This window comes from Eleutherodactylus coqui, chromosome 5, assembly GCF_035609145.1.
Source record: "Eleutherodactylus coqui strain aEleCoq1 chromosome 5, aEleCoq1.hap1, whole genome shotgun sequence".
Lineage (NCBI taxonomy): Eukaryota > Metazoa > Chordata > Amphibia > Anura > Eleutherodactylidae > Eleutherodactylus > Eleutherodactylus coqui.
In genome coordinates, this window is record NC_089841.1 from 45,261,423 (window position 1) to 45,286,053 (window position 24,631).

The 24,631-nt window shown below is 50.1% G+C and overlaps 1 protein-coding gene across 2 annotated transcripts in view; it reads left to right on the plus strand.

Moving 5' to 3' along the window:
* Positions 1 to 20,999: 20,999 nt before the first annotated feature.
* The window catches only part of CPLANE1 (ciliogenesis and planar polarity effector complex subunit 1), a 70,107-nt gene continuing 66,475 nt past the window's right edge, over positions 21,000 to 24,631 (plus strand). For both annotated transcript variants that reach the window (XM_066602415.1, XM_066602416.1), the window contains exons 1-4: positions 21,000 to 21,119; positions 22,255 to 22,374; positions 23,022 to 23,139; positions 23,474 to 23,593. In XM_066602415.1, the coding sequence (XP_066458512.1) occupies positions 22,294 to 22,374; positions 23,022 to 23,139; positions 23,474 to 23,593 (319 nt within the window). In that variant the 5' untranslated portion in view covers positions 21,000 to 21,119; positions 22,255 to 22,293. The remainder of the gene's footprint in view (positions 21,120 to 22,254; positions 22,375 to 23,021; positions 23,140 to 23,473; positions 23,594 to 24,631) is intronic.

The following is a 24,631-nucleotide window of genomic DNA, read 5'->3' on the forward strand; positions in this document are numbered from 1 at the left end:
ATCCATTGTACTGCAAACCAAGACTTCCTGTTGCTGACTCCTGGCTTCCCATCTGACTACTCTCCAGACCTGCGGCTGCTACACCTAAGGCTCCACCTTAGTGCCTGAAGCACTACATATAACGCATACCAGCTGTACATATATAATTATACACAGGAGATACCCAGGTTATACCAGCATGGTTCATATGACTATATACAGAAGATGTATAACTTATATCAGCTGTACATATGTAACACGGGAACAAAAAAAAAAGTTTTCATGATGCCTGGAAGAGGAACTACATATTTAACGAGTTTCCCAGCTTACGATACATAAAAAAAGTTAAATACTTGCCTATCCCAGCTGTTCTATGTACAGTGTTGTAGCCACTGCAAAGTAGCTGTGGGTGAGCACATTGTGCAGGTGACCACTCAGCCATGCACAGGCTCCATTGGCCATGAAAGAATCACAGCGGAAGCCTGTTTTTTTTTTTTTTTTTTACATCGCTCATGTATATGACTCAATTCAAATGAATGGTGTTCATATTTGTTTGTCTCGCAACACACAAATCTCGTATGAGTTCCTCAGCTATGTGAAACCAGCCTAAGGGGTCTGTTCACACAGGTCCGAAATGCTGTGGATTTTCTATAATGGAACTAGGTGTGGAAAATCCACACCATTAAGGCCCCCTTCATACGAGCGTACGTCTTTTTGCGCACGTCTGTGCGCTGTGTGCAGAATAAACGATGCTTTTTTGCATGCACATCGGCATATTTTAATGTACCTTTTGGTCCTGCAGGGCATCTTTATTTTCATGCGCAAAGATGCACAGGTTGCAATGGCTAATTAGTCTAATGAGTTCCAGATTAGTTCTTTTTCCCGTGCAATCATGCAGTGTTTCACACATCTCCTAGCGTATTGCACGCATTTGCACATCCCCATTGACTACTATGGGAAGCAAATGCGCAAGAAAATAAAGCACGCTGTTTTTTGGGTGGGGGTTTTGCACAACCGAAATGCACAAGTAAAATATGTGCATGTGGACAAACCTAAGATGACCAGATGTCCTAGTTTAGGCGGGACAGTCCTGCTTTGGGACCCTGTGCCCCACTTTCCGCCAGGACCCCAGCAGGACAGCTATTTGTCCACTTTCAAGACATTTGTCCCGCTTTCTGGTGACATCTGGTCCGGGTGTTGGATGCACACACTGACAGACCCTCTCCCCTCCCCACTCCTCTTTGGTTCCACAAGGCAGGAGAGGAGAGGAAAAATTAGGTGGCGCTACTACGGGAGCACACACTTCCGGCAGCATTGCTGGGAGGAGCGTCAGCGCTGTAAAGACCAGGAGAAGGGTAAGTATATGGGTCTTAGGGGGAACACTAATACTATGGGGCTACTGTGGGGGTCACTATTATTGCTGGGCTGCTATAGGGGAGCACTAATACTATGGTGCTACTGTGGGGGGGTCACTATTATTACTGGCCTGGTATAAGGGAGCATTAATACTACTGGGGCTGCTGTGGGGGCCTGGAGGAGGGGAGTGCTAATACTATGGCGCTACAGTGAGGGTCACTATTATTCATGGACTGGTATAATGGAGTGCTTATACTTTGGTGCTATTGTGGGGGTTGCTATTATTGCTGGCCTAGAATAGGGGAGCACTAATACTGAGAGCACTAATATTGTGGGGTTACCGTGCGGGGCACAATTATTGCTGGGCTGGTATAGGGGAGCATTAATACTATTGGGGCTACTGTGGGGGTCACTATCATTGCTGGCCTGGAATAGGGGAGCGCTAATACTATGGGGCTACAGTGGGGATCACTATTATTTATGGGCTGGTATAGTGGAGCGCTAATACTTTGATGCTATTGTGGGGGTCACTGTTATTGCTGGCCTGGAATAGGGGAGCACTAATACTTATGTGGCCTTTTGTGGGGGCGGGGGGTCACTAATACTATTGGGGCTACTGTGGGGGTCACTATTACTACTGGGGCTACTGTGGAGGGGGTCACTATTGCTACTATGGGGTGTCAATATTATTGCTGGGGCTATTGTAGGGGGGTCACTATTACTACTGAGACCACTCTGCATATGCAGCATACCGCAAGCTGACTTAGGAGTTGTTTATACGTGACGGAAATGCTGTAGAATGTCAGCAGCGAAAATTTTCGCAGCAAATTCCGCGTCTAAAAAATCTGTCAAAATCCGTACCATTGGTGCAGATCTTTACTGGAAATCAGCTATGTACCCGCAGCTAATTTCATACCCCTCACCTCCTCCGAAGGCTTCCTGCTGTCGGCGCTTCCTGCTCCACCCCTGACCACACTCCTTTGTCTTGCTTTGACCCTGGGAAAATCTGTTCACCTTAACAAACCCATTGATACAGATGGGTTCTATTCTATTTTAAGAAGTCCCACCCACAAGCTGCAGCGACAATCTGCAGTGTTACGGTATATTCACACAAGCGATTTTTCCATTGGATTTTCAGACCGAAACAATTGCTCTGAAATCTGATGGAATTGGAATGCATTCATAGAATCCATGCATGCACGTTGGCTTCGTCTTACTCGGGTGAATGGTCTGAGTAAAAAAAAAAGTGCGACATGTCCTAATCTTGCAGTTTTCTGATAAGTTTCGGCCATTCAAATCTATGAGGGCAATTAAAAAATAAATAGATTGCACTTGTTTGATGCGATTGTGAGCCATTGTCTTCACACATAACCATGGCAACCATAAAAATATGTCTGCAGAATATTTGGCTCATCAGTTGTTTTTTTTTAATGCGTCGTAGGCAGTTAAAGGGTGAACTTGTGGATGGAGTATATCTCCCTCCCAGGCTCTTAGTATGGACAGGGTGGCGGTCCAGTCCATGACTTCAGCCTGGTTCTCAGAGAATTCAGCTGTAGGTACTGACCCCGTTACTGAGGCATAAAAGACTGCAGCTCTAAGGAGTCAGTGTCTGACAAGCTGAGGAGGGAGTACAACCTTATAGTGTGGACCTGAGGAAACCTCTGAGCACCCTGCGTGCTGCATCTCTGCATATGTTATGTTAAATGGACTTTTTTGTTGCTTTGCCTGGAGTGTGCTTTACAGAATAAAACTGAAGTAAGTTTTATGCATTTCTAGTCTAGCGTGTAATTGTTGCCCCCACCCCCTGGAGGACTTTGCTACATATGGTGGAGGATGCGGGCATGCAATCCTGACTGCTAAGGGCAACGGCACGACACCTGGTGAATGTCTTGGGTAAAGCTTGCGGTTGTAATGCAAGCATCAACCCCAGCTATGGAGGAGCAGTTGGCGGGGATAGATCGGCTGATGGATGTCCTCCGAAAACATCCTGCCTTAAGAAAGGAAGGAACTCCCACTACAGCTAGACCCAGAGAGGATGTGCAGAAATTTCTGCAAAAGATTACTCCTGACGATGATATTGAGGCCTATCTGACTGTTGTTTGAGAGAACCGCCGAATGAGAGAAACTCCCCAACGCTGAGTGGGTCGAGGTTCTAGCACTGTTCCTCACTTCGGAACCGCAGAAGGCCTACCATGACCTCAGCACTCACGAGGTAAACGACTACGACAGGTTAAAATCAGAGATCCTGGCTTGTCTGGGTGTTACAGTGGCGGCCTGGGCTCTGAGAGTGCATAATTGGAGCTACAGGTCCGACCAATTAGCCAGGTCGCAAATGTTTGACCTGTACCATCTACTAAAAAAGTATCTGGAACCGGACGTTTGCACACCCACCCAGATGGTCTATAAGGTCGTGGTGGATCATTATACCTGTGCCCTGCTGGCAGATCCGCCAAGCTGGGTCGGCCATGGATGACCCAAGGATGCTAACCAGCTGCTGGATCTGGTCGACCGCTACACTGCAACTGAGAACTACCTCCGGGACCTTCATTCTGTCCAGACCCCTGCTATGAATTCCAGGCCTACATGGCGTAAGAGACCACTAGATGCCGGAGGAAAGCTGTGGCATGGCGGGAAGGAGGTCAGGCCACCGGAAGAGGCACCGTTGGAGTTAAAAGGCCAATCAGTTCTCTAAGCCAATGAAACCAGGGCCTTTGAGGTGCTGGAGATGCCAGGGGTTTGGGCATGTGTTGGTTCAGTGCCCTATGGACAATGAGCCTATGGAGTATGACGGTACTTGACATCGGTCGCTGTTCGCAAGTCTCAACTGTGTTGCATAAGTGTAAACCAATATTCTGCAGATGCTCTGCTGGACTCAGGTAACCTGGTCACCTTAGTGCATGCTAGCCTAATAGCAGAAGGCTTCATACTGGTTAAGCACATAAGTGTACTATGTATACACGGTGATACAAGGCTGTATCCTATGGCACAGTGTAACTTTGAAACTCTTGTCAGAACCGTTACCTGCGATGTCGGTGTTGTCAAAGTATTAATGCGCAGCCTTATATTGGGGTGTGATTTCCCTGTATTCCAGGACTTGTAGGGAAAAACGATAATCCCTTCTAAAGAGACTGACGCAAACCCAGCTGACCTTACACCTCCGCAGGATAGCGGGGGAAATGTGGACGTTGAACCAGAGAATGTAACCTTTCCTTTACAGGTCTTGGCTGGAGACGATGCTGAAGAGGAAGTCTACCCCCTTGGTTCAGGATGTGTCCAATCTGGAGGAGGCGCCTGAGAACTTTGGGACAGCCGAGTTAAGGGACCCCACTCTTATCAATGCAAAAGAAAATGTTGTGATAATAAATGGTGTGTTACAGGAACCAGGTTCTGACCAACAGTTCTCCCATCTTGCCATGAATATAAACTTATTGTATAGAGTAACAAAAACAATCGGGAAAGTGTTGGAACAGTTGGTCATGCCAAAGCCGTATAGGCGCAAGGCGCTAGACTTGGCACATAATCATGTATTAGGAGGACATTTAGGAACTGATAAAACTCAGGATAGAATTCTTCAAAGGTTTTTCTGACCAGAGGTGTACAAGGACATAAAGGAGTACTGTGAGTCGTGCCCCACCTGTCAGATCACCGCTCCTGTGTTGCACTTCCGCAGTCCCTTAGTGCCTCTCCCGATCATAGAGGCTCCCTTTGAAAGAATTGGGATGGATTTAGTGGGTCCCATAGTCAAGTTGGCTAGAGGACAGCAATACATTTTGGTCCTGTTAGATTATGCCACTCGATACCCTGAGGCAATCCCTTTAAAAAGCCCTACTACCAAAAACATTGCACGAGAGTTGTCCCTTATGTTCTCCAGAATAGGCCTTCCCAAGGAAATGCTCACGGACCAAGGGACCCCGTTCATGTCCAAAGTAACAAAAGAATTGTGCCAACTCTTTAAAATTGATCATATATGAACCTCAGTATACCACCCTCAGACGGATGGGTTGGTAGAGAGGTTCAATAAGACCCTGAAGCAAATGCTAAAGCGGGTAGTAGAGAAAGATGGTTGGGACTGGGACTGTCTGTTACCTTATCTCATGTTCTCCATACGGGAAGTACCACAGGCTTCTCGCCATTTGAGTTGCTACATGGTTGGCACCCCAGAGGTTGTTGGATATAGCCAGAGAAACCTGGGAGATCGAGTCTACTCCCTATAGGAGCGTCATAGAGCACGTGGCTCAGATGCAGGACCGCATTAATACTGTAATGCCCATTGTCAGGGAACACTTGCAGAGGGCGCAGGAGGCCCAAAGCAGAGTGTACAACTGTTCTGCCAGGGTGAGAACTTTTAGTCCCGGTGACAGAGTTCTCATCTTGGTGCCTACTGTAGAGAGTAAATTCCTCGCTAGATGGTAGAGTCCCTACAAAATCGTTAATAAGGTAGGCGACGTAAACTATAGAGTGCACCAGCTGGGAAAAAGGAAGCCGTATCAAGTGTACCATGTTAATTTAATAAAACTCTGGAAGGACAGAGAAGCTTTGGCTACCTCAAGCATTGGGAGGGGTGGGCCGCAGCCCTCCCTGCCCGATGTTAGAATAGAACACACGTCATAACACATGATATCATAACTGAACCCGGGATGAAGGTAAACTTAAAACGGTATAAGATTCCAGAAGCCCGTAGGGAAGCAGTTTCTGCTGAGGTTACGTGTATGCTGGAATTAGGGGTGATAGAGGAATCAAAAAGCGAGTGGTCAAGCCCCATTGTGTTAGTTCCCAAACCGGACGGTACTTGGAGGTTTTGCAATGATTTCAGGAAGTTAAACGAAATCTCCAAGTTTGATGCATATCCCATGCCCAGGGTTGATGAATTAATTGAGAGACTGGGTAATGCCAGACATACCACCACTAGAGATTAGCGAGCACACTCATCCGAGCTTGATGCTCGCTCGAGTATTAGGGTACTCGAGATGCTCGTTACTCGAGACGAGCACCATGCGGTACTCGAGTCAATTCCATTTCCTTCCCCGCATGTTTAGCGCCATTTTCTAGTCAATAGACATGCAGGCAAGGCATTACAACTTCCTCCTGTGATGTGCCAGCCCTATCCCACCCCCCTGCAATGAGTGGTTGGCGAGATCAAGTGACCGCCGAGTATTTAAAGCGGTCCTGCCCACGGCTCGCCTCAGACACACACTGGGATAGTATAGGGAAAGTGCTGCTGAGATAGGGAAAGTGTTAGTGTAGGATCCTGTCTTCAAGAACCCCAACGGTCCATCTTAGGGCCACATCTGACCCTGTACATTACTGTTGTGGCTGGCTGGGAGCAGTTTTGCACATTTTTTTTCCCCATCTCGGGCTGTGCAGGCCATTACAGCTATAGCGTTCTCAGTCTGCAGTCTATTATACAGAGTAAAGGGAAAGTGCTACTGAGATAGGGACAGTGGTAGTGTAGGATCCTGTGTACAAGAACCCCAACGGTCCTTCTTAGGGCTACATCTGACCGTGTGCATTTTACTGGGAGTTGTAGTGCTTCCATTATAGTATTACGCAGCTAGGCCTTCCGTAATTTTTTTTGTGGCTGGAGTTTGCGTTAAAATACCGTTGTCAGCGTGAAAGTGTACGCAAATAATTCCATACTTATTTATACCGTTCTCTGTCTGGAGTGAATTAGACGCACAGCGTAGGGCCACCACAGCCACTTATACAGGTGAAAGTGATATACACTATACGGCCTCTATCCTCTGTCCAAAAAAAACAAAAGCTCCTTCATTGGGCTACATCTGACCGTGTGCATTTTACTGGGTGGCTGCTGGGAGTTAAAAGTGGACGCAAATAATTCCATACTTATTTATACCGTTCTGTGTCTGCAGTGAATTAGACCGCGGTCTCACCGCTAAACAGTACTGTAATATTACCGGGGCCACTGGCAAGTATTTCAGCTCAGCCGCTGTGCAGAGCGCCTCACAATACCATTTCCGTTGGTGGGATTGAGATAGCCGCAGTTACTAGCAATATCCACTGGCTTTAGAGTCTTCTCCCACTCCACATAGCCTCTCTAATCTACAAGTCTCTGCGAGCGATAAATTACCCCTAGGTATCAGCGCAAGACAGCGGGTTACTTTTTTCAAGTCACAGCATAGAGCCTCCGCTATCTACATGTCTCTGTGTGTGGTGAATTAAGGCCCAGTTGTCAGTGCTGTACAGTGGGGTAATTTATTTGGGCCCTGCTCTATTCTTAATCCGCCATGATGAGGAGTAGGGGTAAGGGTCGAGGACGCGGACGTCCAAGTGAGGGTGTGGGCACAGGCCGAGTTCCTGGTCCAGGTGAATCACAGCCGGCTGCTGCGGGATTAGGAGAGAGGCAGGTTTCTGGGGTCCGCAGCTTCATATCCCAATTTATGGGTCCACGTGGTAGACCTTTATTACAAACAGAGCAGTGTGAGCAGGTCCTGTCGTGAATGGCAGAAAATGCATCCAGCAATGTATCGGCCACCCAGTCTTCTACGCAGTCCACTACTCCCGGCTTAGGGACTGCAACTCTGAATCCTCTGGCTGCTGCTCCTCCTTCCTCCCAGCCTCCTCACTCCATGAAAATGACATATTCTGATGAGCAGGCAGACTCCCAGGAACTGTTCTTGGGTTCCTGCCATGAGTGGGAAAAAATGGTTCCTCTCTCACCTGAGGAGTTTGTCGTGACCGATGCCCAACCTTTGGAAAGTTCCCGGGGTCCGGGTGATGAGGCTGGGGACTTCCGGCAACTGTCTCAAGAGCTTTCAGTGGGTGAGGAGGATGATGATGATGATGATGATGAGACACAGTTGTCTATCAGTGAGGTAATAGTAAGGGCAGTAAGTCAGAGGGAGGAGCGCACAGAGGATTTGGAGGAAGACCAGCTGGAAGATGAGGTGACTGACTCCACCTGGTTTGCTAAGCCTACTGAGGACAGGGCTTCAGAGGGTGAGGCAAGTGTAGCAGCAGGACAGGTTGGAAGAGGCAGTGGGGTGACCAGGGGTAGAGGCAAGGCCAGAGTGAAGAATCCCCCAACTGTTTCCCAAAGCACCCCCTCGTGCCAAGCCTCCGTGCAGAGGGCTAGGTGTTCAAAGGTGTGGATGTTTTTCAGTGAGAGTACAGACGACCGACGAACAGTGGTGTGCAACCTGTGTCGCACCAAGATCAACCGGGGAGCCACCACTACCAGCCTCACCACCACTAGCATGCGCAGGCATATGATGGCCAAGCAGCCCACAAGGTGGAACGAAGGCCGTTCACTGCTTCCGGGTCACACCACTGCCTCTTCCCCTGTGCCCCAACCTGCCACTCAGATCCAACCCCCCTCTCAGGACACAGGCACGAGCGCCTCCCAGCCTGCACTCACACCCTCACCTCCACTGTCCTCCACCCCATCCAGCAATGTCTCTCAGCGCAGTGTTCAGCTGTCGCTAGTATAAGCGTTGGAGCGAAAACTCAAATACGCCGCCACGAACCCGCGCACACAAGCGTTAAACGTGCACATTGCCCAACTAATCAGCCTGGAGATGCTGCCGTACAGGCTTGTGGAAACGGAGGCTTTCAAAAACATGATGGCGGCGGTCCCGCGCTACTCGGTCCCCAGTCACCACTATTTTTCCTGGTGTGCCGCCCGAGCCCTACACCAGCACGTCTCCCGCAACATAAATCATGCCCTCACCAGCGCGGTTACTGGGAAGGTCCACTTAACCACGGACACGTGGACAAGTACTGGCGGGCAGGGCCACTATATCTCCCTGACGGCGCATTTGGTGAATTTGGTGGAGGCTGGGACCGAGTCAGAGCCTGGGACCGCTCACGTCCTACCCACACCCAGAATAGCGGGTCCTACCTTAGTGCTGGTATCTGCGGTGGTCTATGCCACCTCCTCTAAACCCTTCCCCTCCTCCTCCTCCTACGCTAACTCTACCTCTCAATTAAGAAGTGTGAGCAGCACGTCCCCAGCAGTCGGTGCGGTGTGGCAGCACAGCGGTGGGCAAGCGTCAGCAGGTGGTGCTGAAACTACTCAGCTTAGGTGACAAGAGACACATGGCCCCCGAACTGTTGCAGGGTCAGACCGACCTCTGGCTTTCGCCGCTGTGCCTCCACCCGGGCATGGTCGTGTGTGACAACGGCCGTAACCTGGTGGCGGCTCTGCAGCTCGGCAGCCTCACACACGTGCCATGTCTGGCCCATGTCTTCAATCTGGTGGTTCAGCGGTTTCTGAAAAACTACCCGCACTTGTCTGACCTGCTGGGCAAGGTGCGCCGCATCTGCGCCCTTTTCCGCAAGTCCACCACGGACGCTGACACCCTGAGGACCCTGCAACATCGGTTTAATGTGCCAGAGCACCGACTGCTGTGCGACGTGCCAACACGGTGGAATTCTACGCTGCACATGTTGGCCAGGCTCTATGAGCAGCATAGAGCAATAGTGGAATACCAACTCCAACATGGGCGGCATAGTGGTAGTCAGCCTCCCCAATTCTTTACCGAGGAGTGGGCCTGGATGGCAGACATCTGCCAGGTCCTCGGAAACTTTGAGGAGTCTACCCAGATGGTGAGCGGCGATGCTGCAATCGTTAGCGTTACCATCCCGCTGCTTTGCCTGCTGAGAAGTTCGCTGCAAGGCATAAGGCCGACGCTTTGCGGTTGGAACAGGAGATGGGGGATGGCAGTATGTCGCTTGATAGCCAGAGCACCCTCATGTCTATATCTCAGCGCGTTTTGGAGGAGGAGGAGGGGGAGGAGCAGGAGGAGGAGGAGGGGGAAGAGACAGCTGGGCACACTGCAGAGGGTACTCATGCTGCTTGCCTCTCATCTGTTCAGCGTGTATGGGCTGTGGAGGAGGAGGAGGAGGATCCTGAAAGTCATCTTCCTAGTGAGGACAGCCATGTCTTGCGTACTGGTACCCTGGCACACATGGCTGACTTCATGTTAGACTGCCTTTCTCGTGACCCTCGCGTTAGACGCATTCTGGCCAACACGGATTACTGGGTCTACACCCTTCTCGACCCACGGTACCAGGAGAACCTTTCCATTCTCATTCCCGAAGAGGAAAAGGGTACAAGAGTGATGCAATACCACAGGGCCCTGGTGGAAAAAGTGATGCTAAACTTCCCATCTGACAGCGCTAGCGGCAGAAGGCGCAGTTCAGAGGGCCAAGTAGCAGGGGAGGTGCGGAGATCGGGCAGCATGTGCAGCGCAGGCAGGGGAACACTCTCCAAGGCCTTTGCCAGCTTTATGGCTCCCCAGCAAGACTGTGTCACCACTCCGCAGTGAAGGCTAAGTCAGAGGGAGCACTGTTAAAAGATGGTAGGGGAGTACGTAGCCGATCGTACCGCTGTCCTACGTGATGCCTCTGCTCCATACAACTATTGGGTGTCGAAGCTGGACACGTGGCACAAACTTGTGCTGTACGCCCTGGAGGTGCTGGCTTGCCCTGCCGCTATCGTCTTGTCAGAGTGCGTGTTTAGTGCAGCTGGGGGAATCATAACGGATAAGCGTACCCGCCTGTCAACTGCCAGTGCCGACATGCTTACACTCATAAAGATTAACAAAGCCTGGATTTCCCCAGACTTCTCTTCTCCACCGGCGGTAAGCAGCGGTACCTAAAGATTCTTTTCGCTGCAACCAGATAAATAAGCATTCTCTATTACCAGAAAAAAAGGGGAATTAGCTTTGTCAATCACTCTCGTATACTAGTCCTCCTACTCCTACTCCTCCTCCTGAAACCACATGTGATCACGCTGAACTGCCAATTTTTCTGCGGCCCAAAAGGCTCTGCTTACAATTTTTTTACAATTTTTCAAAGTTTCAAAAGTATTGATACTTTACCAGAAACAAATTTTTTCACTGCGCTGCCTCCAGGCTCTGTTGCAAATTAAAGGGGTTGTCCCGCGAAAGCAAGTGGGGGTATACACTTCTGTATGGCCATATTAATGCACTTTGTAATGTACATTGTGCATTAATTATGAGCCATACAGAAGTTATTCACTTACCTGTTCCGTTGCTAGCATCCTCGTCTCCATGGTGCCGTCTAATTTTCAGCGTCTAATCTCCCGATTAGACGCGCTTGCGCAGTCCGGTCTTCTCTGTGTTGAATGGGGCGCTCCTGCTGGAGAGCTGCTCCTCGTAGCTCAGCCCCGTCACGTGTGCCGATTCCAGCCAATCAGGAGGCTGGAATCGGCAATGGAACGCACAAAAGACCTGCGGTCCACCGAGGGTGAAGATCCCGGCGGCCATCTTCACAAGGTAAGTAAGAAGTCACCGGAGCGCGGGGATTCGGGTAAGTACTACCCGTTTTTTTTTTTTATCCCTGCATCGGGTTTGTCTCGCGCCGAACGGGGGGGCTATTGAAAACAAAAAAAAAAACGTTTCGGCGCGGGACAACCCCTTTAAGCAACAGCGAGCTGTATCTTTAAAAAAATATTTCTGGGTTTCACCTGCCCTCTCGGTTGATACATTTTTCAGAGGTACACTTGTACTCTTGGTACACTAATTTTTCTGGCCCTCGCCTATACTGTTATCTAACTGATTTTTCCGGACTTCGCCTACACTAATGGTACACCAATGTTTCAGGGGTTCGCCTATACTCTTGCTACAGAAATGTTACAGGGGTCTGCCTATACTGCTGCTACGGAAATGTTACAGGGGTCTGCTTATACTGTTACTACAGAAATGTTACTGGGGTCTGCCTATACTTCTGCTACAGAAATGGTACTGGGGTCTGCCTATACTGCTGCTACAGAAATGTTACAGGGGTCTGCCTATAGTTGTGCTAAAGAAATGTTACAGGGGTCTGCCTTTACGTGTGCTAAAGAAATGTTACAGGGGTCTGCCTTTACTTGTGCTACAGAAATGTTACAGGGGTCTGCCTATACTTCTGCTACAGAAATGTTACAGGGGTCTGCCTATACTTGTGCTACAGAAATGTTACTGGGGTCTGCCTATACTTTTACTACAGAAATGGTACTGGGGTCTGCCTATACTGCTGCAACAGAAATGTTACAGGGGTTTGCCTATACGTCTATGACAGAAATAGTACTGGGCTCTGCCTGTACGGCTGCTACAGAAATGTTACTAGGGTCTGCCTCTACTTTTACTACAGAAATGTTACTGAGGTCTGCCTATACTTGTGCTACAGAAATGTTAGAGGGGTCTGCCTATACTTGTGCTACAGAAATGTTACAGGGGTCAGTCTATACTGTTACTACAAAAATGTTACTGGGGTCTGCCTATACTGCTGCCACATAAATGTTACAGGGGTCTGCCTATACTTGTGCTACAGAAATGGTACTGGGGTCTGCCTATACTGCTGCTACAGAAATGTTACAGGGGTCTGTCTATACTGTTACTACAGAAATGGTACTGGGGTCTGCCTATACTTCTACTACAGAAATGGTACTGGGGTCTGCCTATATTGCTGCTACAGAAATGTTACAGAGGTCTGCCTATACTGTTACTACAGAAATGGTACTGGGGTCTGCCTATACTTGTGCTACAGAAATGGTACTGGGGTCTGCCTATACTGCTGCTACAGAAATGTTACAGGGGTCTGCCTATACTTCTACGACAGAAATTGTACTAGGGTCTGCCTATACTTGTGCTACAGAAATGTTACAGGGGTTTGCCTATACTTCTATGACAGAAATGGTACTGGGGTCTGCTTATACTGCTGCTACAGAAATGTTACAGGGGCCTGCCTGTACTTTTGCAACAGAAATGGTACTGGGGTCTGCCTATACTTCTACTACGGAAATAGTACAGGGGTCTGCCTATATTGCTGCTACAGAAATGTTACAGGGGTCTGCCTATACTTGTGCTACAGAAATGTTACAGGGGTCTGCCTATACTGCTGCTAAAGAAATGTTACAGGGGTCTGCCTATACTGCTGCTACACAAATGTTACAGGGGTCTGTCTATACTTGTGCTATAGAAATGTTACAGGGGTCTGCCTATACTTCTGCTACAGAAATGTTACAGGGGTCTGCCTATACTGTTACTACAGAAATGTTACTGGGGTCTGCCTATACTTCTACTAGAGAAATGGTACTGGGGTCTGCCTATACTGCTTCTACAGAAATGTTACAGGGGTCTGCCTATACTTCTATGACAGAAATGGTACTGGGGTCTGCCTATACTGCTGCTACAGAAATGTTACAGGGGTCTGCCTGTATTTTTACAACAGAAATGTTACTGGGTCTGCCTATACTTCTACTACAGAAATGGCACTGGGGTCTGCCTACTCTGCTGCTACAGAAATGTTACAGGGGTCTGCCTATACTGCTGCTACAGAAATGTTACAGGGGTCTGCCTATACTGCTGCTACAGAAATGTTACAGGGGTCTGTCTATACTGCTGCTACAGAAATGTTACAGGGGTCTGCCTATACTTCTGCTACAGAAATGCTACTGGGGTCTGCCTATACTGTTACTACAGAAATGTTACAGGGGTCTGCCTATACGGCTGCAACAGAAATATTACTAGGGTCTGTCTATACTGTTACTACAGAAATGTTACTGGGGTCTGCCTATACTTCTGCCACATAAATGTTACAGGGGTCTGTCTATACTTCTGCTACAGGAATCTTACAGGGGTCTGTCTATACTATGGATGCACAAAGTCTTCCCATCGCGGTGTTTTACCTGTCTGGCACAAATACACTGACTGACCAGGGTATGAAGTGTGGGCTGAGGCCAACATGTATTTTCGCTCGTGTTACCACAGTTATCCGCGGCACTGGTTTGGGCCAAACAAGAGGAGCAATACTGCACTAATGAGACGTTCACAGCTGCACCAGCATCGGAGTCCGCTTCATGCCCGCGATTGCTGAGGGTTTGTGCAGAGGCCTATGTCATCGGCGCAGTGAAAGTCTGCCATGTTTGGGCACTCTGATTTCTTCATTGTTCATGGCTTGGGGTTCCTTGGACTCACCTATGCTGTGGGTGCACACAGACTTCCCATAGCGGTGTTTTACCTATCTGCACAAATACACTGACTTTCTAGGACATAAATTGTGGGCCGAGGCCAACATGTATTTTCTCTTGTGTTACCACAGTTATCCGTGGCCCTGGTTTGGGCCAAACAAGAGGAGCGATACTGCACTAATGAGACGTTCACAGCTGAACTAGCATCAGAGTCCGCTTCATGCCCGCGATTGCTGAGGGTGTGGGCAGAGGCCTATGTCCTGGGGGAAATGCAACTGCGCCAGGTTGGGCCCATGGAACTTCTTCCTGGTTAATGCAGTCTTTGGAGCGGTGAAAGCAAATGTAACTGATTTAATGAGACGTTCACAGCTGCACTAGCATCGGAGTCCGCTCTATGCCCGTGATTGCTGAGGGTGTGTGCAGAGGCCTATGTCCTCGGCGCAATAAAAGTCTGCCATGTTTGGGCACTCTGATTTCTTCATGGTTCATGTCTTGGGTTTCCTAGGACCCACCTATGCTGTGGGTGCCAACAGACTTCCCATAGCGGTGTTTTACCTGTCTGACCCAAAGACACTGACTGACTTGGGTAGGGTGCAGAGTGCAGATGGTTTACCCCTTGCGTTGTCGATGAGGTATCCGACACCCAAACAGAATGAGTAGTGTGTGGACACATGGATTCCCCATTGCTATGTCACTCGCGGCACCTTGGGCCACACAAGGTGTTTGCTGGGACCGAGCCTGACCAAGGGCCCGCTCACTTACTTCCCACACAGAGTATTGCTGCATTGTGGAGATGTGTAGAAGTGCTGGGCTGGCACCTGAGTTCCCTTTATGCCCACGTTTGCGGCTCCTGACAATTTTGCGATAGAGGTGGCACGGGATTGGAATGATGATCGTACGTCAATTTATCATCAATTCTTAACAGCATTGTGGGCTATCGCCTGCCCCTTTCAAAGAGGGTCGCTGCCTGGCCCTGCCAACCCTCTGCAGTGTGTGCCTCCGGTTCCTCCTCATCGCAGACGCACTTAGAAATAGATATGAGGGTGGTGTAGCTATGAAGCGCGCGCGTGGCATGAGGGCAGCTGAAGGCTGCGCAGGGACACTTTTGTGTGCACTGTGGACGCAGGGTCGTGCGGGGGGTTGGGCAGAATGTAACGCAGGAGAAGAGGCAGTGGTGTCACTCGCAGGCAGTGATTGTGTTTTGTTGGAGGTAGTGTGGTGCTTAGCTAAGGTATGCCTTGTTAATGAGGGTTTGTCCGAAGTAAAAATTGTTGGGGGGGGGGGGCCCACTCTTGCCCCTATTGTGGCTTAATAGTGGGACCTGGGAGCCTGAGATGCAGCCCTGCATGGTGCCCCTGCCCTTCCCTATCCGTTCCTGTGGTGTTTCCATGACTTTTGGATGTTTTCCAGAGCTTCACAAGTGAAGACCTATGTGGAGCATCGGTCGTATACAAAAATGCTCGAGTCGCTCATTGACTTCAATGGGGTTTGTTACTCAAAACGAGCTCTCAAGCATCGCGGAAAGTTTAACTCGAGCAACGAGCACTAGAGCATTTTGGTGCTCGCTCATCTCTATTCACCACACTTGACCTAACCGAAGGGTACTGGCAAATACCTCTGACTGACAAGTCCAAAAAGAAAACGGCCTTTTCAACCCCAGAGGGCCTGTTTCAGTACAAAGACATGCCGTTTGGGTTACATGGCACGCCTGCTACCTTTCAAAGGTTCATGGATCGGATTTTGAGGTCTCACCGTAACTATTCTGCCGCATACCTAGACGATGTCGTAGTCTATTGTGCCGATTGGGAGAGTCACCTTGGGAAGGTACATTCGGTCATGGATGCCATTAAAGGGGCAGGTTTAACCTTAAACCCTGGAAAATGTGCACTAACCCTGGAGGAAGCCAAGTACCTTGGCTATGTTATTGGCCATTGTGTCATTAAACCCCAGGTCAACAAGGTAGAGGCCATACAGGCATGGCCTAGACCTTTAACAATAAAACAGGTCAGAGCTTTTTTAGGAATGACCAGGTACTACTGTAGGTTTGTGTCTAACTTTGCCTCCATTGCAGCACCACTAACAGATTTAACGAAAGGGGGCAAGTCGGTAATGATGGCATGGACAGCCGAGACCGAGCAGGCCTTTCAAAATTTAAAGTCTGCCCTTTGCCAACAGCCAGTGTTGATAACGGCCGACTTCTCAAAAGAGTTTATTGTGCAGACGGATGCTTCTAATGTAGGGTTGGGTGCAGTGTTGTCCCAGTCCATAAATGGGGAAGAACATCCAGTACTGTATTTAAGCAGGAAACTATCTCCTGCGGAGAAGAAATATGCTATTGTTGAACGTGAATGTTTAGCAGTAAAATGGGCACTAGAAACATTGAGGTACTATCTCTTGGGGAGAGGGTTCAAATTGGTGTCAGACCATGCCCCCTTGACCTGAATGAAGCAAAATAAGGAAAAGAATGTGAGGGTGATGAGGTGGTTTCTTTCGCTTCAGAACTTCAAGTTCACCCTCTAATATAGACCAGGCTAGTCACAAGGTAATGCTGATGCCTTGTCTAGGGTGCATTGTCTGGTCACCAAAAAGGCCCAGCCCTCCGGCGTGGAGAAGAGGAGGGGGGGATATGTAGGATATATCTCCCTCCCAGGCTCTTAGTCTGGACAGGGTGGCGATCCAGTCCATGACTTCAGCCTGGTTCTCAGAGAACTCAGCTGTAGGCACTGACCCCGTTACTGAGGCATAAAAGACTGCAGCTCTAAGGAGTCAGTGTCTGACAAGCTGAGGAGGGAGTACAACCTTATAGTGTGGACCTGAGGAAACCTCTGAGCACCCTGCGTGCTGCATCTCTGCATATGTTATGTTAAATGGACTTTTTTGTTGCTTTGCCTGGAGTGTGCTTTACGGAATAAAACTGAAGTAAGTTTTATGCACTTTCTAGTCCAGCGTGTCATTGCCGCCCCCACCCCCTGGAGGACTTAGTTACAGCGTGTATACTTGTGTGGAAAAAACAGAAACCCCAAAAAAATTTTACAAAAGTAATTGGTCTAATTTTCCAGGACGGAAAAAAAAAACCTGCCCGTGTGAATATACTCTAAATTGACCCGCAGTGCAGACTTTAAATCCAAATTGTTAATTTATGCTGTGGATTTTCAGTGGCGATACTGTAAGGGTATGTTCAAACGGCAACATTTTCCATTGCGAATTCCACCTCAAACTTGTCAACTTTTTGCCGCATTTCTTTACATGGGTCAGCATGCAGATTTTGCCAAAGTGCAAGATTCGCTTGTGAAATTCCAACATGGAAATTTGCATTTCTGCATCAAGAAGTGGTATGTTCTTCTCCCCCTAAGGTTACCTTCATAGAATAGTAGAGTTGGAAGGGACCTCCAGGGTCATCGGGTCCGACCCCCTGCTCAGTGCAGCATTCACTAAATCACCCCAGACAGATGTCTGTCCAGCCTTTGTTTGAACACTTCCATTGAAGAAGAACTCACCACCTCCCGTGGTAACCTGCTCCACTCATTGATCACCCTCACTGTCAGAAAGTCCCTTTCAGTTTCATCCCATTGCTTCTAGTCTTTCCTTGTGCTGATGACAATAGGGCTGATCCCTCTGCACTGTGACAGCCCTGCAGATATTTGTAGACAGCTATTAAGTCAACTCTCAGCCCTCTTTTTTGCAAGCTAAACATTCCCAGATCCTTTAACCATTCTTCATGGGACATGATTTGCAGACTGCTCTCCATCTTGGCAACTCTTCTCTGAACTTGCTGCAGTTTGTCTTTTTTAAAGTGGGTGCCCAGAACTGGACACAATATTCCAGATGAGATCTGACTAACGAAGAGTAGAGGGGGATAATGACCTCACGTGATCTAGACTCTATGCTTCTCGTAATACATCCCAGAATTATGTTTGCCTTTTAGGCTGCTGCATCACATTGTTGACTCATGTTCAGTCTATGATCTATTAGTATACCCAAGTCTATTTCACATGCTATTGCTGCTTAGCCCAATTCCCCCCATTCTGTATGTGCTTTCTTCATTTTTTTTGCCCAGATATAGGAGTTTGCATTTCTCCTTGTTAAATACCATTCTGTTAGTCGCTGCCCACTGTTCAAGCTTTTCTAGATCTTTTTGAATCCTCTCTCTCTTCCCTAGTGTTAGCTATCCCTCCTAGCTTTGTGTCGTCAGCAAATTTGATCAGTTTCCCATCAATTCCCTCCTCCAGATCATTTATAGAAATGTTGAACACCACTGGGCCTTGGACAGAGCCTTGTTGTACCTCACCTGATACATTCTTCCACTTGGGTGTGCAGCCATTTATGATCACTCAGCCAGTTGTGAATCCACCTTACAGTTGCCTTGTCAATCCCATATTTGGTCAATAAGTGTTACCATGCGGCGGTTGCTGGTCCTCCTGGGGCGGCAGGGTGCATGGTCCTGCGGTCTGGGCGCGCCCCCCCCCCCCCCCCCCCGGCTTGTGGTCCGGCTGCCGGAGCGTGGGTGCCTGGCCGGTGTGGTGCTGGTGGCGCGCGGCACCTGTGAGTGCAGCTGCCGTGCACAAGCTCCCTTTTATTATGTTCTGTTGGGAGTTGGCTGTCTCCCTCTCTACCCCTGTGCAGTGGCTTTTGTTTAAAGGTTGGGTAGTGACTGGCAATCACTGCCAGTTATTGGTTTCCCTCAGTGTGCTAGCTAGTCTGCCTCTGTTGGTCTCCTGTTTCTGTCATCTTGTCTGCTATATTTGCTATTATCCGCCAGGTTTTTCCGTCTGGCTCAGTTCTGCTTAGTATTGTTTGTGTTGGTTATTTACATCTGCCTTTTCTGTCGGTATTCTACCCTTTCCATCCAGGTACGCCAGCGTCCCTTTTTCGGTCCCTAGTAGGGATGAGCGAGCATACTCGGAAAAGCACTGCTTGCTCGAGTAATGTGCTTTATCCGAGTATCTCAGTGCTCGTCCCTGAAGATTCGGGTGCCGGCACGGAGCGGGGAGCTGCAGGGGAGAGCAGGGAGGAACGGAGGGGAGATCTTTCTCTCCCTCTCTCCCGCCTGCTCTCCCCTGCTCCCCGCTGCGACTCACCTGTCAGCCGCAGCGGCACCCGAATCTTCAGGGACGAGCAGTGAGATACTCGGATAAAGCAAATTACTCGAGCGAGTAGTGCTTTTCCGAGTACGCTCGCTCATCCCTAGTCCCTAGTGAGAGTAGTTGCCCACCTAGGGTTAGCCAGGAGTGGAGGCAAGCAGGCAGGGGCAGGGGTTGTGGGTGAGATCTAGGGCACCAGGGCTGGCGTACACCGTAACATAAGAATGGTATGAGATATTTTGTCAAATGCTTTACTAAAGTCAAGATGTATATACTATATCCACCGCATTTCCCTGATTAACCCAGTCAGTCATTCAGTTATAGAAGGACATGAGATTAGTCTGGCATGACTTGTTTGTTACAGACCCATGCTGCCCCCTAAGGTCCCGGCCACCCTTACTCCCTCAACCATTCCCTCCCTGTTGGTAGGAATTAGGTCCCAGATAGCAGATCCCCTTGTTTTCTCTTCCACCTTTGAAGATAAAGTTGTCAGCAAGAGCGGATAAGAATTTGTTGGATCCATTACTTTTACCTGAGAGATTCCCAACAAATGTCTGGATCGGTGAATCTCCCATGATCACTATGTGGTACGGTTTTGAGAGCTTGGCCATGTGATGTACCTTCACCCAGGTGAGCACAGTATTGGGTGGAGTAACCCGGGGCGGTGTCGCACTTGTCAGTGCGTGTTACCTGCGGATGTGAGCCATTTATCATGCTGGAACACCTCCCTTCACACAGGTGACACCCGATCCTCCTGCGCCTGTTTTATGTGTCGGAGGATTAGTGTTTCCCATTGATCTCATTGGGAAAGGTCGCATGGCCCTCGCTGCCCACCGCACGCCATGCGAGGCGTTACAGGCCCCATTGTAATCCCAGTGCGATGCCTTCTGAGTAATGCGCAGGGATCGGACACGGCACCGTTTTTTTTGCACCTTGTTGTGAGGCGGGACAACATCCCCGGTGTGCGGCTTCATTCAAACAATGGGTTGATAATTCACGTGAGATTCTGGGCCGTGAGAAGGCGGCCATTACTGTGTTCACACGGCGGAAGTCACTGCGGCAAATTACACGTGACTCCGCCTCTGGAATCTGCGTCTTTCTGCCGCGGTTTTGGGCGTGGATTCGCACACGTATTTAGTCTTGTCAGTGGCGTTAATCCCCACCCGGAATTCGGATGTGGAACGAGGGGTGACGTCCATGATGTGTAACTGTCCCCCGCAGTTATAGGGCCCCCTTGTGGGTAACAGTGCCCACTGTGTGCCCCTCACAGGCTAATAACGCCCCTCTTTGCCATTTTCTGCCCACATGATAGAACACAGTAGAGGGGGCTGCAGGATGGCGTCTCCCTGTCCTTTACACTGTCAGCAACGCTTGGACTTGTAGTCCCACACCGCGCCTCACTAGAGGGTGTCAGCCGCCAGCCCCGGTGTCACCCAGCAGTTGCACACAGCGCCTCTGGCGGCGGCTCCCGTTATACACAGCGACCTAACAGCAGCCCCGCCTGTGGGCGCGGTCTGGGCGGAGACCCTTGCGCCTCCTGTTGTGTGTAGTGAAGACCGGCGCCCTCCTGTGGTACAGTTAGGAGTGACATCTTCGCCTCCAGCGGCTGTATACCAGCGCCCTCTGGCGGTGACTCAGTGTCCAGCGGCTGCCGCTCCTCCTCCCGGTGATCCCGCGGTGGCCGCTCATCTTCCCGGGCTTCCTGTCTGGAGATCCGGGATGTCAGAGCGCCGGAGCCGGTGCATGAGTGTGCGGAGGCCAAGTGTCCGGTATGTGATAGCTGTGGCTGCCCAGAGTGGGACTACAACTCCCAGCGTGTCCTGGTAACTGGCTGCTGGTTATGCTGAGTGTTGTAGTTCTACAGCAGGTTACAGAGTGCAGTGCCTAGTTATTACACGTGAGTGCTTAGTGGCGCAGTGTGGTTGTGGAGAGCGCGGGGTGGCACATTGTAATGCTGGAAAGTGCAGGGTGGCACGGTGTCATTGTGGGGATTGCGGAGTGGCACATTGTAATGCTAGAAAGTACAGGGTGGCACGGTGTCATTGTGGGGCGTACGGGGTGGCACGGTGTCATTGTGGGGCGTACGGGGTGGCACGGTGTCATTGTGGGGCGTACGGGGTGGCACGGTGTCATTGTGGGGCGTACGGGGTGGCACGGTGTCATTGTGGGGCGTACGGGGTGGCACGGTGTCATTGTGGGGTGGCACGGTGTCATTGTGGGCGTGCCGGGTGGCTCAGTGTAATGCTGGGGCGTGCAGGGTGGCTCAGTGTAATGCTGGGGCGTGCAGGGTGCCACAGTGTAATGCTGGGCAGTGCAGGGTGGCACAGTGTCAATGTGGAGACCGCGGGGTGGCACGGTGTCATTGTGGGGCGTGCAGGGTGGCACGGTGTCATGCTGGAGAGCGCGGGGTGGCACGGTGTCATGCTGGAGAGCGCGGGGTGGCACGGTGTCATGCTGGAGAGCGCCGGGGTGGCACGGTGTCATGCTGGAGAGCGCCGGGGGGCTTTGTGTCATTATGGGGAGCGTCAGGTGGCACGTTGTCATTGTGGAGAGCACCAGGAGGGCTCGGTGTCATGTTGGGGAGCATTGGGTGACTCGATGTCATTGTGGCACAGTGTCATAGTGGAGAGCGCCGGGGGGGGGTCTTGGTGTAATTGTGGGGCGTGTTGGGTGGCTCAATGTCATTGTTAAGAGCGGCGGGGGGAGGGCTCAGTGTCATTCCGGAGAGCGCCAGGGGGTTCAGTGTGAGCGCATGGTGCCTTGGTGTCATTGTCATGAACGCAGGGAATCCACTGGATGTTTTCTCCCTTGTTTACCACGAAGCTGCGCACGTCTTCGGATATGATGGTGGGGAAAGACACCTCTGTATATCGGTAAGTCACTGTGACATTTATGTACCCGCAGGTACCGGGCGCCCAATCCAGCCGTTACCTTGTAAGAACCATGAATGTCTCTCTGGAGGTCCTTCTGTCTACCAGCATCAAGCGGAAAAAGCCCTGTCCAAGGTTATGCTGGCTGGGGAGGGTAAGTGCCACAATCACCCCTGTATACGTTGTATTACTTGTACTCATACTCACTATTCTGCTGGTGGAGTCACTGTGTACATACATTACTTATCTTGAGTTACATCCTCTATTATACCCCAGAGCTGTACTCACTATTCTGCTGGTGGAGTCACTGTGTACATACATTACTTATCCTGTACTAATCTTGTATTATACTCCAGAGCTGCACTCACTATTCTGCTGGTGGAAACACTGTGTACATACATTACTTATCCTGTACTGATCCTGAGTTCCATCCTGTATTATACTCCAGAGCTGCACTCACTATTCAGCTGGTGGAGTCACTGTGTACATACATTACTTATCCTGTACTGATCCTTAGTTACTTCCTGTTTTATACTCCAGAGCTGCACTCACTATTCTGCTGGTGGAGTCACTGTGTACATACATTACTTATCCTGTACTGATCCTGAGTTACATCCTGTATTATACTCCAGAGCTGCACTCACTATTCTGCTAGTGGAGTCACTGTGTACATACATTACTTATCTTGTAATGATCCTGAGTTACATCCTGTATTATACTCCAGAGCTGCACTCACTATTCTGCTGATGATGTCACTGTCTTCAGATCCATCTTGCACTGACTGTTTTGCCCCTCTTCCAGGAGAAGGAGGCGGTGTTCCTTGTGGATGGGCGGCAGGTCAGTGAGATCCGGCTGCGGTCCGGCAGTGTGAAGAAGACGTTACTGAAGAAGCAGAACGTCGTGACCCTCGCCACCTCTGGTAATGGTCAGCCTCCGGTAGTGGTCAGCCTCCGGTAGTGGTCAGCCTCCGGTAGTGGTCAGCCTCCGGTAGTGGCCAGTCTCCGTTAGTGGTCAGCCTCCGGTAATGGTCAGCGCTCGCACAGTACTTGCCTCCTAGCTTCTAGTGACTCTCCTCATGGGGTTGTCTGCGGCAGACGGCTGTATTACAGTGTTGGGGCACTATTGGCTCCAGATGTCTTAGTGGGTCATATAACAAGTAGTTGTCTGATGCAGTGAGAGGTTGCAGAGCCCATAGTACTCTCCCATAGAAGTCAGTGACTGTGCTGCAGAGCTGTAATCCTGTCTCTTCTCAGGGTCGTGGCTGGCCGCTCTGCACCTCACCGGGGAGCTGTCGCTGTGGAACAAGGATCTGGACTGCCTGCAGACTGTTCCCGCCAATGACGTCATCGCCGAAGAAATTGCATCAGCTCAAGGTAAGAAGGCTGGGGGGCTTCATTCCTGTCTGTCCAGCAGCCTGATGGTCTCTGTAACTCCTTGGTATCAGGGTGTCTGTGGAAATGCTTTAACCCCTTAACGACCGCCCCATGGGGAAACTACGTCCTCAGAAAGTGGGCCTTAATCCTAGAGGACGTAGTTTTATGCATCCTCTTTGGATTGATGCCCACTGGCCTGAGGACGTGACAGCTCCATGCTGTCGGTGCCCGCAGGTAGCCGACAGCATGGAGCTGTCATCCCAGGATGTGGGCAGTCCCCCCCGGCATTGCGATCGGCGCTATAAAATGAATAGCGCCGATCGCAAAAAAGTAAATAAAACAGTGTAAAAAAGTAGTAATTCAGCTGCTATGATGGATCGGATCCATCACGGCAGCTGAAAATACTCACACGGCTTGTCGGCGGTGTCCCCCGGAGATCTGGTCCTCCCGGACCCGCCGGCGGCCTTCTGCGCATGCGCGCCTGACGATGACGTCATGCGCACGCGCAGAAGCCCAGGTGTCCCCGGCAAATTTAAAACCTCCTGGCTCCCGGCTCCTGAAGGTAGCCGGGAACCAGGAGGTGTTACCGGGGACCACTGTGAGCGGTCCCCGGGCCCGCGATCACCGCTATCCATTGCGATAGCGGTGATCGCGAAAAAGTTTAAAAAGTAAAACAAAAGTAAAGTTTCACCTCCCCTCATGGATCGGATCCATGAGGGGAGATGAAGATACTCACCCCCGGTCCTCTGCGATGTCCCGGGACCCGAAATCCCCGTCTGCGCATGCGCGCCCGATGATTGACATCGGGCGCGTGCACAGAGGGGCTCGAGCCCCGGGAAATTCAAAATTGCTCTGCTCCTGGCTGCCATGTGTAGCCAAGAGCAGAGGGATGTCACCAGGGACATGATCACTGTCATCCAATGACAGTGTCATCCACTGTCATACAGTGATCATGTAAAGTAAAAAAAAAAGTGCAAAAAGTAAAAAAAAATAAATAAAAAAAGAGGTAAAAGGTAAAAAAAAAAAAGTGCAAAAAGT